General features: G+C 38.0%; 1 protein-coding gene across 2 annotated transcripts in view; it reads left to right on the top strand.

Moving 5' to 3' along the window:
* The window catches only part of LOC131836466 (uncharacterized), a 32,067-nt gene that overhangs the window by 9,359 nt on the left and 8,490 nt on the right, over positions 1 to 14,218 (top strand). For both annotated transcript variants that reach the window (XM_059181908.1, XM_059181909.1), the window contains exons 2-5: positions 3,817 to 3,938; positions 5,543 to 5,681; positions 8,505 to 8,626; positions 10,353 to 10,463. In XM_059181908.1, coding sequence (XP_059037891.1) covers positions 3,817 to 3,938; positions 5,543 to 5,681; positions 8,505 to 8,626; positions 10,353 to 10,463 — 494 coding nt within the window. The remainder of the gene's footprint in view (positions 1 to 3,816; positions 3,939 to 5,542; positions 5,682 to 8,504; positions 8,627 to 10,352; positions 10,464 to 14,218) is intronic.

The following is a 14,218-nucleotide window of genomic DNA, read 5'->3' as shown; positions in this document are numbered from 1 at the left end:
TTCACCTGACATCCTTGGTATTGAGATGAAATAAGTGCAGTCTTCATTTAACACTACCTTTTTGGAATGGCTGAATTTAATATACAGTTTCTTATTCTCTCTCATCTTGACTGGTGATGCTCCCATTGATTGGGTATTGACTCTCAGATGAACCTGTTTCAGACAGCTGGAAATCTGCTGTGATGGTTCAACATTGGCAGCCATTCTCGTCTGTCATTGTTCTAGTTTCCTCAGTGTTTACATATGATTGTTCAAGTCTTTACATACGATTTACGTAGGATTGGCTTCCACTGCCACCGTCACCCCTTCCAAATCTATTTATTAATCACCGAGTAGCTGTAATGTTCAGGGCCCTAGATGCTACAACGTGACAGGAGAAGAGAATAACCTGAGGTAGTCATGGATGAGAGAACCAGATCGCCGGTGTTGCTTGCAGAGTTGCATTTAAAGGGTTCTGTTGAACAAGTCCAGAGGACAGCAAGCTAATGGCAAAGAATGTGGCTGCGGCATCCAGTGGAGAACTGTCTGGTCTGAGGTGGGGAGGAAAAAAAACTTCAGTAGTGGCAGGAGGACTGTTACTAGGCAGCTACCTTAGAGAGCCTGTATGGTGTAGTGATGAAGAGTTCGGACTAAGGGGGCACCTCACTGGCTCAGAGGAGCACGTATGCAATTCTTGATCTCGAGGTTATGAGTTCAAGACCCACATGGCATCTTAATTAATAAATAATAAATAAAACCTCAAAAGAAAAAAAAAAGTTCAGGCTAAGACCTGCATTCAAACCCCAGCTCCACCCCTTTCTGGCCCCTATGACCTGAGGCAAGTAACTTAACCTCTGACATCAGGGGTTTTTTTGTTGCTGTTGTTATAGAGTAGAAATGATTATAGTATCATCTATAGGATTCTTAGGATTAAATGTCCTGTGAAAAGCACTGCACCAAGTCTAGCAGGCCTGAAGGGTTCATTCGGGAAACATTGTATAGCATTAAACATGATGATTCCTCTCAGGCTGAAATTGGAAAAATGAGTTAATGTCATTATGAAGGGGCAGACTGGGGCTCTGCATGAGAAATGCCGGCCTGAATGTGTTCAAGCAAAGACTAAACAACAGAAATGTGTAGATGGGTGGGCCATTTGGTAATCAGTCATAATCTAATTTCTCTTCTCACTGTAAGACTCATTTTTTAAGGCAGACCTACAGCAAAACTGTTTTATTAACGTGGCTTTTTATGTTTTAGAATTAAGTCCAGGGTCGCCTGGGTGGCTCAGTGGGTCAAAGCCTCTGCCTTCAGCTCAGGTCATGATCTCAGGGATCGAGCCCCTCATCGGGCTCTCTGCTCAGTGGTGAACCTGCTTACCCCCCACCCCCGCCTGCCTCTCTGCCTACTCAGTGATCTCTTTCTGTCAAATAAATAAATAAAGTCCTTTTTTAAAAAAGAAGAATTAAGTCCAAAGAAGTTGGGATAGGAAATAGCTTAGTTTAACATAATGACATTTTTATTGCCTTCTCTAGTTATGTACAAATTGAGAGAACCTGCTAAGGATCACCAGTGGGAGTGATATTATTAGAATTAAATGTGAGTCATAGAGGCTCCCAGACAGTGTTCTATCTATCTGTGGAGGGAAGGAAGCTAAGCACATGTTAGGTATTAATTAACACCTTGTGGGGCGCCTGGCTGGCTCAGTCGGAGGAGCTTCATCTCTTGATCTCAGGGTCGTGAGTTTGAGCCCCAGGTTGGGTGTAGAGATTACCTAAAGAAATAAATGTTTAATTGGCACCTTGAGAAAATTTAATTAGATTTTACAAATACAATTAAAAAGGCCAGTTTTCTTGAAAAATGCACTTAAGTTCCACCTGAAACAATTTGGAATGAATTTTAATAGTATTTTTGTTTCTCTGTAATTTATATTCTGCCTCCTTCTAGAAATAATTAGAAGCAGCAGTTTAGAACATGGAACTAAATAGGCGAGGGGGAAAAAAGGGGGCTTCAAAGGCCTTCCCACATCAGTTCAGAGAGCCAAATCTTTGTATTCACTACTGTTGCTCAATGAGAAATTACACAGAGAAAGATCCTTTGTATATAGGGCACAGAGGAGTATTGCTAAAAAGAAGAGTACCCTTATGTAGAAGCAGAAAACCTCCATTTATTTCCCTGTGCTGCTGTTAGCCTGCTTTGTTAACTTTTAATCATTATTAGTGACATGAAAATAGCATTCTGAACCAACTCAAGAATTCATTTTTGTTTAAGAATGAAATCATAAGTTTACTTAAAAACAACCAAAGATTTGGGGCAGGGGATATGGAGACAGATGACATTTTCTTCAGGATGTCCTTGTTTCCCTTCTACAATTATTTTAAAACAGAGTAAGTGGGGTGCCTGGGTGACTGAGTTGGTTAAATGTCTGCCTTCAGCTCAAGTCATGATCCCCGGGTCCTGGGATCGAGCCCCCAGATCCTTGCTCTCCGAGAAGTCTGCTTTTCCTTCTCCCTTTGCCTGCCTGCCACTCCCCCTGCTTGTGCTCACTCCCTCTCTCTGTGTCAAATTAATAAATCGTCTTAAAAAAAGTAAAACTGAGTGAGAAACAACCTCCTTGGGGTACTGTTATTCTAGCAAAAAATGTAAGAAAGTGTTTTAAGAGAAAGGTAAACTATTTTCATTAGTAGTGCTTTCTAGTCTACCTTTGGCATCCTGGACAGTAGCTAACTTTAGGAGTGTTTTACTTTCAGATAAGTCACATTCTATTTAAAATTACATATGAGCTCCTTAGAAATAATATTGTTTTAGAACCAAAAAAAATTAAACACCCAGAAAAGTAGAAACAACAAACAATGAACACCGCTTTTATACCCTCACCTGGATTCAGCAGCTGTCAATCTCAACCAAACCTCCCTCTTTATTGCTACACACATTCTCCCTTCTGTTGCCTCCCCCTCCCCTTTTTGCCAGATCATCCAAAAGTACGCCATAGCCATCATAAATAGCCCTTATGTTTTGTTTTGTTTTTTTTACCTGCTGCTCAAGCGCAGCAGAGCCACATGTTTATTGTAAAGTTTATTATATAGTTGGTGTCAGCTGTTAGTGCTTATTATCTAGAGTCTTAGGTACATTTTATTGGAATCAGGGGTATTCAGATTAAAGTTATTTTAATAATTTCTGTGATGCTTCCTGTACTTCTCAGATCTGCATAGTGAGAGAAAGAATATTTAACTACTTACTGGTGAGTTTAAGACCGTACAAACTAATGACAGTACTGCTCTTGAGTAAAAATAGTTAAAATACTATATATAGTATTACAGTATATATATATATATCACATATAAATATATATAATATAGTTTATAATATAAATATATATATAGTTTTTAAGTACTTTTGTTTTTTGCAAACAGGCTGAAATAGTCAAGTTTTGTATTTTCAAGCAGTTTAGGAAAGGAAAAACTAAATATTTGAAGTGAAATATTTGTTACAATTTAGATATTTCATTGGTTAAAAGGTTTATTTATTGCTATAAATTGATGCTATGGGGCCCCTAGGTGGCTCAGTGGGTTAAGCCTCTGCCTTCAGCCTAGGTCATGATCTCATAGGGCTCTCTGCTCAGCAGGGAGCCTGCTTCCTCCTGTCTCTCTGCCTGCCTCTCTGCCTACTTGTGATCTCTCTCTGTCAAATAAATAAATAAAATCTTTAAAAAAAAAAAAAAAGAAAGAAAGAAAAATTTGATACTATAATTGATTGTGGAAAATATGGCCATTCTGTTCACTTAGCCTAGGTATGACCAAAACCATAAAAAAGATATTTCTCTCCTTTTTTTTTTTCCAGGAGACTTTGATGAATTCACTGAAGATAATAATGACACTATGCTGAAGAACATAGCAGAGGACCTTCGGAATTGCTTACCTCTAGAAACCATGCTTTCCTCAGAACATCTAGCCCTCCAAAAAGTAAATACACTAATTTACTCTTAGTGCTACTCGAGGCTTCTCCTATTCTTCCCTAATCCTACAGCCTCTCTGATCCAATTAGTCCTGAATTCTGCTTTAGACAGTTTTTCATTTGGTGCTTCAATCATGTCCCTAATTCTTTCAAGTCCATAGTCCTCTGGCTCCCCATTCATTCAACAGGTATTTTTCAGGGCATCCTGTTTGCCAGCTCTCAGTTCCTACCCACTCAATGCCCCCCCGCCAAAAAAAACAAGGCCCAACAGTTATCTGGCCCTGTCTCCATCATTGTCCTGGTTTTCTCTTTTCCTGTTCAATATCCCCCACTTTTATCAAAGGTGAAATTCATCTCTTTGTTTCCTTCTCCTCCTTTTATGCTGTATAGTTTTTGCAACTTCTGTTCCTTCATTCCTAAAAGAAGTTCTCATTTTTCTTCTCCAGACAACTCCCTCATTCAGGCCCCTTCAAATGTCAACTCTTCTGGAGGGCATATGCTAGGAATATTGTTTGCTGAAACAAAGCTGATAATAATCTCTTCTCCCACCAATCTGAAAACAGCAACCCTCAATTTTATTTTTTCACTGTGTAGATTCCGAAGCAGAGGAACCAGATCCTATAGATTTTCAATAGCGCTGTGCACATTGTGAGCACTTAGCAAATCTTAATAATATCTTCAGTCAGAGTCATTTCCGAGAGGTGGAAAATAGCGGATAGTTTAAAAACTGAGAGCAATATTTGTAGTATAGTTTGGATGTTTTTAATAAGTCAATCCTATCAGTAACATGATATACCAAAGTATATGAAACAAAAAGTGTTCATCGAATGTAATGTTTCACCCATAATCCCCTCTTCTAACAAACTTTTTATCTTGCATTATTTCCTTCTAGTCCTTGTGTATGTCCATACATTTTACACACTTACAATTTCTAGTCCTTGTGTATGTCCATACATTTTACACACTTACAATATAGATGTGTGTGTATGGTAGGTATAGATAAGTAGATAGGTTGGTTCTTTATTATAATTAAGGTGAAAGGAATCAGACATTTTATTCTTCATAGCCACTTGCTATTATATCATGTATTACCAGTATTAATAAAGGGCTATTCATTGTAAGCATGAAATTTTACCGATGTTTTAATTATTTGAAAACTCTGCCTCTGGGCAGAGCTTACTGCTAAGTATTTTGATGGGTCAGTCACTGATATACAGGACTCAGGAGACCTGGTTATTAGTTTCAGTTCTTTGCTCTCTCATGGTCATTTCTTTAGAGAAACCTCTGAGAAGGAGTTTCTTTATTCGTAAAACGTACAGTCCAGGATGGACAAGATAGTCACGGAAATACTCCTTATACTCAAATTTTATATATTTCACCTAGCCATGTTTTGTGTCATTACAGGTCAAATTAAAAGTTGCTAGTGTTTCACAAAACAAAAACAGAAAACCAGAAAGAAGAGTAGGATGGCTCTGCGATAAATGAAACTTGTCTTTCTGTGCCTTGTTGCTCTCAGAATTTTAGCATATGAAGCACTGATGTTTTGCCTTATTTAGCAATGAAAAGAGACTCCTTTGTACTTTGTTTCTTTTGAAGTTCTTCTCTCCACCAGATACGGCAGCAGCCAGAACCCACAGTTCACGTTGATGCATTCCTTTATGATGAAGACTTTATTGATTCATTATGTGAGGAAGGAAAAATGAGCAGAAACTACTGCATGGTGTGTGGCTCACACCAGACGGCTCCTTTAGGTAGGCCCTCGAGTATGCAAACCTGGCGACTGTGCATGTACATGTCACCAGAACACAAATTCTTGACCAAGTCATTCAGAGTTTTTTGAAAGGAAAAGGCCAACCATGCAGCGTAGCCATTACCAATTATTGAGGTTAGGGAGACCAAAGTGTAATATTGTCCAGGGAAGCTGCACCAGAGGATGTCACCAAGGAGAGCAGCTCTGCTTTTCACAGAAACTGTTTAATCAGAGGTGACTTTTCAGGTCCAGAAACTAATCACAAGTGACTGCATTTAGGGAAACCAACTTATACTTTCCTTACTTCAGAGAGATTCAGAGGTAAACCACAATACTGGTTCACTTAGAATGAGAACTATAACTGCAAGGGGGCTGAAATGTCCCAATAAAAGCATCTACTTAAGAAGGCAGATATTGTTGGATAGGCACAAATTCAGGGGCCAGAGATAGTCTTGAGAAAGGTCTATTCAGGCCTTGATTTGACCTAGTAGAACATCTCCTATCCATAACAGAGGACAACTCTAGTGACAAAAGGTCTCCTGCATCTCTGCCCCTCAGATGCCGCACCTGGGTCCCAAATGGGAAACTAGACTGACCTCATGTTGCAAATATGTTATCTCTTTGTTAAGGGGTACCTGGGTGGCTCAGTCATTTGAGGGTCAGACTCTTGATTTCAGCCCAGGTCATGGTCTCAGAGTTGTGGGATTGAGCCCTGCATCAGGCTCCACATTTAGCAGGGAATCTGCTTGAGATTCTCTCTTCCTCTCCCTCTGGCCCTCCCTACCACTCATGCATGGCACACACACACGTGTGCACACTCTGTCTCTCTCAAATAAATAAATCTTTTAAATATATATATATTTATATATTCGGCATTCAAATTGGATATGATCATCTAGGCTATTACTTTATTTTTTTAAAGATTTTATTTATTTATTTGACAGAGAGAGGGAGAAAGATCACAAGTAGGCAGAGAGGGAGGCAGAGAGAGAGGGAGAAGCAGGCTCCCTGCTGAGCAGAGAGCCCCATGTGGTGCTCAATCCCAGGACCCTGAGATTATGACCTGAGCCAAAACCAGTGGTTTAACCACTGAGCTACCCAGGTGCCCCTAGGCTGTTACTTTAGATACACTATTTCAGTTTTCCTGGTCACTTAGATATGGAGTTACTGCTTATAGTGGCCTACCTCTCCAGGTAAGTAATCTTACATTCCTATTACTGATCTTAAATAACATCATTGTTAAAAGTTAAGTGCTACCAAATTTGTAATATGTTGCTAATACAAATATATTGTATCTCTATTATAATTGGGTATTAAACTTTCCTGATTTACTTGTTTAAGATTCTGTCTTTAGATAGTACTTAAAGTTTCCATGTGAGGTGGTTGAAATTTGCAGAATAGAAAAGGACTTAGATGAGAACAATAGAAGGAAAACTAAAAAGTGAATTATAACTGTAATACCATATCAGATCTGATTTACAGAAGGTTTTTTTTTTTTTAAGATTTATTTATTTATTTTAGGGGTGGGGAGGGGCAGAGGGAGAGAGACAATCTCCAACACATTCCCCCCTGAGTGAAGAGCCTGACTTGGGCCTAGTCCCATGACCCTGAGATCCTGACTTGAGCCAAAATCAAGAGTTGGACTTTCAACCCCCTGAGCCATTCAGGTGCCCCTGATTTACAGAAGCTTAAAGAATATATATATTTGACAAATAAAAATTTGAAAGTTAGGATGCATTTTCCCATAGAAATCAGATTCTAAATAGTGACTGGGTATGCAGGCCAGCCCATAAAACCACAGTGAACCTGAAAAAGCTACCATTTGTGGAACTCTCCTTCCTTAGATGATAAGGAGCTTATCTAGCTATAAGACACTAGTGATGACTTTAAGGCTGAAGCACTAATTTGACAGGGAGTAGGGAGGATGAGGATTCTAGGCAGATAAGTCTATGGTGGTCAAAGCCCACCCCCATTCCCAGTCACACCCTTTATTTTCTTCCAAGAGATTAGCCTGGCTGCTTCCATTTTCTTTGCCACCATCTCTTAGTTATGGCCAAAGTTTCTCTCCTTCCTGACCATTAAATTAAGTAGGACATAATATTGTAAGTCTTTAAAAAATATACTCAGGCTCTCCCAAATAATTTGATTTGGTCTAGGAAGCTTGTAGCAATTAAAAATTGTAACAGTTAAACTAAGGGAAATAAGAATGATTGGTGGGCGCACATCCACTTCCTTTCATACCACCCTCTCCTATACTCCAGAACACATTTTAGGTTGGTCAGGGCTGCCATGTTGCTCAACTCCAGAGATGGTCATTCATTTGGTAGTCTACATGCAGTGGTAAGGGGGTATTCTGTGGTTGCTCTGGGGTAAGGTGAGAAAGCCAGATGATATGAGAGTTCGGGAGCATCCTACAGAATAACGGTCATAGGGAAAGGAAGGGAAAAACCAAGGACCTTCTAATCAACAGCAAGAAGGACATGAGGGGCATAGTGATAGGGACACATTGGTGGGTAGCTACTCCCTAGAGGCCTTTGAAATGTCAGAGACTTTGGGGCTCCTGGGTGGTACAGTTAGTTAGGTGTCTGACCCTTGGTTTCAGCCCAGGTCTGAAATAAATAAATCTTGAAAAATAAAAAATAAATGCAAAATTATCACATTAGTTTTTTCTAAATAGTCTCTGAATACCTTTCATTGGTTTAGAAGAGAAAAACATGAAATAGACGTTATAAATATGGATAAAAGAATTAGAAATACAGAATCGAATGTTTAGTACCCAACCAAAATTTGACAATTTGATGTTTATTCTGTTCTAATTCTCCAGGATTTATTTCTCATTCCTTCTCCCTCATGGAATTGAAGTTCATTTATCATCATGTACTCCCTGATCTGTCGGGAAAGGTCTTGGTTGACGTTGGCTCCAGGCTCGGCACAGTCCTTTATGGGGTAAAGTCCAGCTTGTGGACATATTCAACATTTGGAAAATACTTTCTCCTCCTGCTAGCAACAGTTTTGCCTGCCACCATCCAAGATGACAGCTTGGCTTTATTTATTAGAGTAACAGAATAATAAGGTCAAAATATGATCCTGAATTTGGAATTTCAAAGGCCAGCTCTCTGATTTCCTTTACTGGTTTGTCTCTGTGACACGAATGAAGGACTATCAGCAAAGCAGAAGCAGGCAACCTCAAAACACTTTTGTTATTTTATTATAACACTGTTGACCTCCTAACTCTGTTTTCTTTGTGCTATATGTTAAATAGCGTACTATATACACTTTGGTAAGTATATATAGCTTTGGTAAGATCTTTTTTAAAAAGCTCTTTTAAAGTTTACTTGACCTAGGAAATTGCATACGGCCATAACAAAGTCGCTTAATACTCCCAGCTTCACGTTCCTCACCTGTAAATAAACTAAATGATACCCAAGGACACATCTTGGTCCAATTTTCTGTGATTCAAGTTTGAATGTAGACATTTGTGTTTGAAATATCACTTCGATGTGGCTTTTAAAAAAAAAAATTCAAATCAAGAGTATTTGTAATGTTCCTAAATGGTTTTATCAAAAAACTTAAATGTGGTTTCTGGTTGTCATTAGCAGACTTGTTAAAACATGTGGCCAACAGCAGTAGAGGCCCAGGCCAGAAACTCTCAGTTCTGGCATCCATCGCCTACTCCAAACAGAAACACTTAACTCTTTAGTGCTTAGTTTATTTATCAGCGTTAAGGCTTTTATTCTATAATTAAAAACAATATCCATAATAGAAAATACAGTTTGTCAAATGGCTTTTTTGGAAGACATTAGAGATTATGATTATTTACCATATTTGCTCCGCTCTTGTCCATTTTTTGATTTGTTAGAATAGTACATAGCTGAAAGAAACCCAGCTATGCCATTACGTGGCAGTGTTAAGAAATTTAAACATAGTCTTTCTCATTTTTCCTCCATATTAAAATGGTTACTGATTCAGTCAACAAAAAATTTTTGAGTACCTACTTACACTCTGTTGAACGGATTCTAAAAATCTATCATGAGCTGTAAATGCAAATTTGGTTCACATGTGGGTGTTACTTGATGTAAAGTAATACTCAGAATATGACTCGACCTTTCCATCCATACTGCTTTTTTGTGGATACATAATAATATCTGCTCAGTTCTTGATAATCCTTGTTAACTAATTGGTGGTTTATACTAGGCAGATGCCAGATTGACTTCCCTAAGCCAAACAGGACGTATCTCTGGCCGCCTTCCTCTAGTGTCAGACTCTGCATGATTTTCCATTATATCCCCCATGGATTAATGCCTGTCTTGCTTTCCCCTGCTGTACCTTCCCAAGAAATTACAGGAATAGACTATTAAACAAGAATCTGTATGGGATTACTTCTCTCATTTCCAGCATTACTTAATGCACCGTTTTATCAGGAAAAGTAAGAAATCAGTCTTTCAAAATAAAATTACTTTTAAATAATGGAAATTGACAAACTAAAATTAAGGTCTTGATCAGTAAGAATCTTTAAATTCTTGAAGTTGTAAGTTCTACATATATTACACGTTATTTATCTTTCATTTTATTTTTACTTTATTGACTTCTATTTTAAGTTTGATTTTTTTTAATTTGGTATAGAAATGAACTCACAGTTCATTCATTTGCGTCATGTCTTCATTTTTTTCAGGGTTATCTTTACAGTTCAGCCCTGCAGCTGTATGGAGTAGAATTGAACGGAGACTTTTGCCAGTTGCAGGAAATGATCATAAAAAAATACCAGTTCACTGACAGAATAAAGGTACCCTTTTATTTATGTATTTCTTTACTAATGAAGTACAGTTGAGACACACTGTTACATTAGTTTCAGGTGTACAACATGGTGATTTGGTAAGTCTTTATGTTACACAATGCTTACCATGAGTGTAGCTACCATCTGTCACTCTACAATGCTGTTACAATATCATTGGCTATGTTTCCTATGCTGTCCTAAAGGTACCCTTTTAAATATATATTCTGTTACCTATTTTACAGCATCACTTAGCCAAGTTTCTTCTAGATTAGAGTTGGAAAATCTTTTCGGATCTATTCTTGGTTGCTGCTATGTAGAACATTGAGTTGACTTAGTACTTTAAAACAATAAAGGTGAATTTAATTATAATTACCTTCCACTCCTATTTCTCTTCCTCCCCACTTTCATTAGAAAGTAGAATTTTTCTTAATTTCCTTCATCTCCTCTATAGTATAGTTTGGGTAGCAGCATTAATCTGTAGATGTAAGTCAAAAGTGTACTTAATGTAAGTACTTAATGTAAGTGTACTTAATGAAACTCTCTTAATGAACGAAAAGGTTAAATAATACTCTCAGTACTTTATCTTCTTTTTCTTAAGTTTCCAGGAAGAGCTGTGGATGCCACAGAATGGCAGTTCAGGTGGAATGACGGCCTGGTTGGGCTATAACAGAACTTAGCTCTTTCTCTATATGTAAGGGCAAAACTAACCAGAAAGGGAAAAGGAAGTCTTTTGGTTAATGCAGTAATTCTTACCTTTCACGATGATCCTACACTTCTAATGGCAATGCGGGGAGATAGGGAGCACCTAAGGCTCTCTTGTGTTAAGGTGTTGAAAGACATCTCGGTAAGATTAAGGATCTAGTCCTCCCCTTTTTTATTGAAGGAAATGTTTTTTTTCCTCCCTCCAAACTTCCTTTTCTCCCCCTCTCTTTGTCTCTCTCTCGTCTTAGAAATAGAGAGGCAAATGATTAAAGCAGATTTATCCTACAGTAATAAATTCATGGATTTTTCTCACCATCCCAATTTAGTGAACAGAAACACATTGTTCTTGCATAATAAGAATCACATAACAGGAATGTTGATTTAATTGAAAGTTAAGATTTAAAAATTGACCTCTTAAGAATCCTAGTTTATAAATGGACAGTCAAGGGGTGCCAGGGTGGCTTCGTTGGTTGAGTGTCCGACTCTTGATTCAGCTCAGGTCACAGTATCAGAGTTGTGGGATGGGTCCTGCGCGGGGCTTGGCACTCAGCAGGGAGTCTGCTTGCGATTCTCCTTCTCGCTCTACCCCTGCCCCCTGCACCATGCATGTTCTCTCTCTCTAAAATAAATAAATCTTTTAATTAATAAATAAATGGAGATCCAAGTACCTTATTTTTATTTTATTTTTTTAAAGAAGATGACAAAGGTATGTTAAACGCATTTATTTACAAATTAAAAGATTTTTTACCCCTAGCTTTTCAACGGAGCATACGTGGATGAGTCCCCACCCCACATACTTTTGTTGGCTCTGGTGGCTGTTAGTAACCCAATGACAGAAAGCTGTTTGTATACCATTTCATTGGCAACCTTTACAGTTTCCTTCCTGGATGGTAAAGACAGTTGTGTTTGAGAGGCCCTAAGATCAACGGAAAGGAATTCTAGGGTTTGTTTGTTTGTTTTAGGTTATTTTAAAATTTATCATATTTTTAAATTTAAATAAATTTATATAAATACAGGTTATTTTTATCTTGAAATCTAAGTAGCCTTAAGTCTCAGGCTCCACTTTTTGTTTTATTTTTGTTCTTGTTTGGTCTTCTTTAATAGGACTTTCCTCAGAAGTCTAGAGATCCTTCGCTGTCCATTCAGACTTAAGAGTGAGAAACAAAAAAGCTGGTTGAAGTTCTCAGCACTGAAGTGGGGATTCTGAGCATTGGGGGCTTCACTGTTGAGTGATCTTGCTTGGCTGGTTAATTAGTTGGCGAGTATCTGATGAAGTATATTAAGATCTTTCCTCTTGGGCTGGTCTGATTGCTCAGAGAAAACCTTTCCAGGCTCCTTACTGAGTGGCCAACAACATCCTGCAGACGGAGGGGTAGAGGAGAAGAAGTGAAACGTAAGGGATTTACAACATCCTGTCTGCCTTACTGCCCTTGTTTTCAGGACCTTAGCCTTTCTTTCAGCTAGTCCTGCTTTCCCCTGACCCAGACACCTTTGTTTTATCCTTCCCAGAGAATAAACCTCTATTCTTTTGCTGTGGTATAAGAAAGTCCTCTGGGGGTCTGGGTACTTCTAAAACTGACTTTCAACCCAATTACCTTATTTTTAGCATTTCTCCCTACTCCTTCACCCAGAAATAGCTGGCGCCATCAATTGTGAGCCTTTTTGAGATTCTGCAGTATAAGTCAAGTCTGGGCCTTAGCTTTCTATCTGTCTAGCTTAAAAATCAGATTTTTCTGGTCTCCTAAATTCCTTATTAGTTCCTCTTTTTTCCCTAACTTACAAAATTTTATCTCTGTTATTTCCTTTCCCATTCCCCCCATCCTTGTGGGTATATACTTCTTTTCTAAAAACCCTATACTGTTGTTATAATGAGGTTTCAGGAAAGCGTATGCGTACATGCCATGTGTCTTATGCGCTATCTTTACATGAAAGACCCATTGGCTTAAATTCTTTACTTTTCTTTATTCATTATTTTGTTTATTCTTTATTCATATCTCGCTTATTCCTTTGATGTCACTTAGAGTTACCAGCATAGCTGTTTCATCCCATTACTAGAATATAACATATTTGAGTGTAGGTATTATATCTCATTCCTCATGGTGTGTCACCTTCCAGAGTATCTTGTATTTAGGAGGTACCCATTAGAAATTGGTTAGGGGCACCTGGGTGGCTCAGTCAGGTAAGTGTCTGCCTTCACCTCAGATCATGATCCCAGGGTCCTGGGATCGAGTCCCACATCAGACTCCCTGCTCAGTGGAGAGCCTGCTTCTCCCTCTCCCTCTGCTGTTCCCCCTGCTTGTAATCTCTCTCTCTCTCTCTCTCTGCCAAATAAAAAATAAATATTTAAAAAAAATTGGTTGAATTGATTTTGGTTACCATGCAGCCTTTGCATTAGTAGCATTCCAGTTTGTCCAGAGCCATTTTGGGGGGTTTCCATGGGACCTCTCTTGGTTGCCATAATTAATTCAATTTAATTTAATAATTTATTCTTTTTTTTTTTACCATATCTGTGGGGTGGGGTGTGGGAGAGTGAACAGAGATGGGAAAGAAAAAGAGGAATCTGGTATATCAGTAGGTTAATTTGCATGTCTATTTCATATCTCAGCAGCATGTTTAGAAAGTTTATTAATAAAGTGATTGTTTTCTGTGTGTTCAGGAACATGTTAAAGGTATGTTTCAGAAATTAGAGGCCCACTTAATGTAAATTATCTTAGTATTTTTCCTACTTAAAAAAGAGAATAAAATATGTTAAGAATCAGACCCCACAACATTCTAAATACTGTTTATTTGTAAGACTAAAAAAGTCCTCTAATACAAAATAAACTTTTTCTCTTCCTTTTAAAATAAAAGTGGTTTGTTTTGCACTTGAGAAAATAGATGTTTTCTCTTGTTACATTGCTTATGCTCTGTAAGACTTGTTGATTGTGGTAAAGTTAATTTTTTTGAGGTATATAGTTTCAATTTTTTGTTATTAAGTTTGTTATGTTAATTTCTATGTAGTTGACATACAGTTGTATTATACAGTGAATCAGCAGTTCTGCACATTACTCGTGCTCATCATA

The sequence above is a fragment of the Mustela lutreola genome, chromosome 7 (assembly GCF_030435805.1).
Source record: "Mustela lutreola isolate mMusLut2 chromosome 7, mMusLut2.pri, whole genome shotgun sequence".
NCBI classification, from domain to species: Eukaryota; Metazoa; Chordata; class Mammalia; order Carnivora; family Mustelidae; genus Mustela; species Mustela lutreola.
Note: the sequence above shows the minus strand (reverse complement) of the source record. Positions and strands in the feature narration are given on the sequence as shown.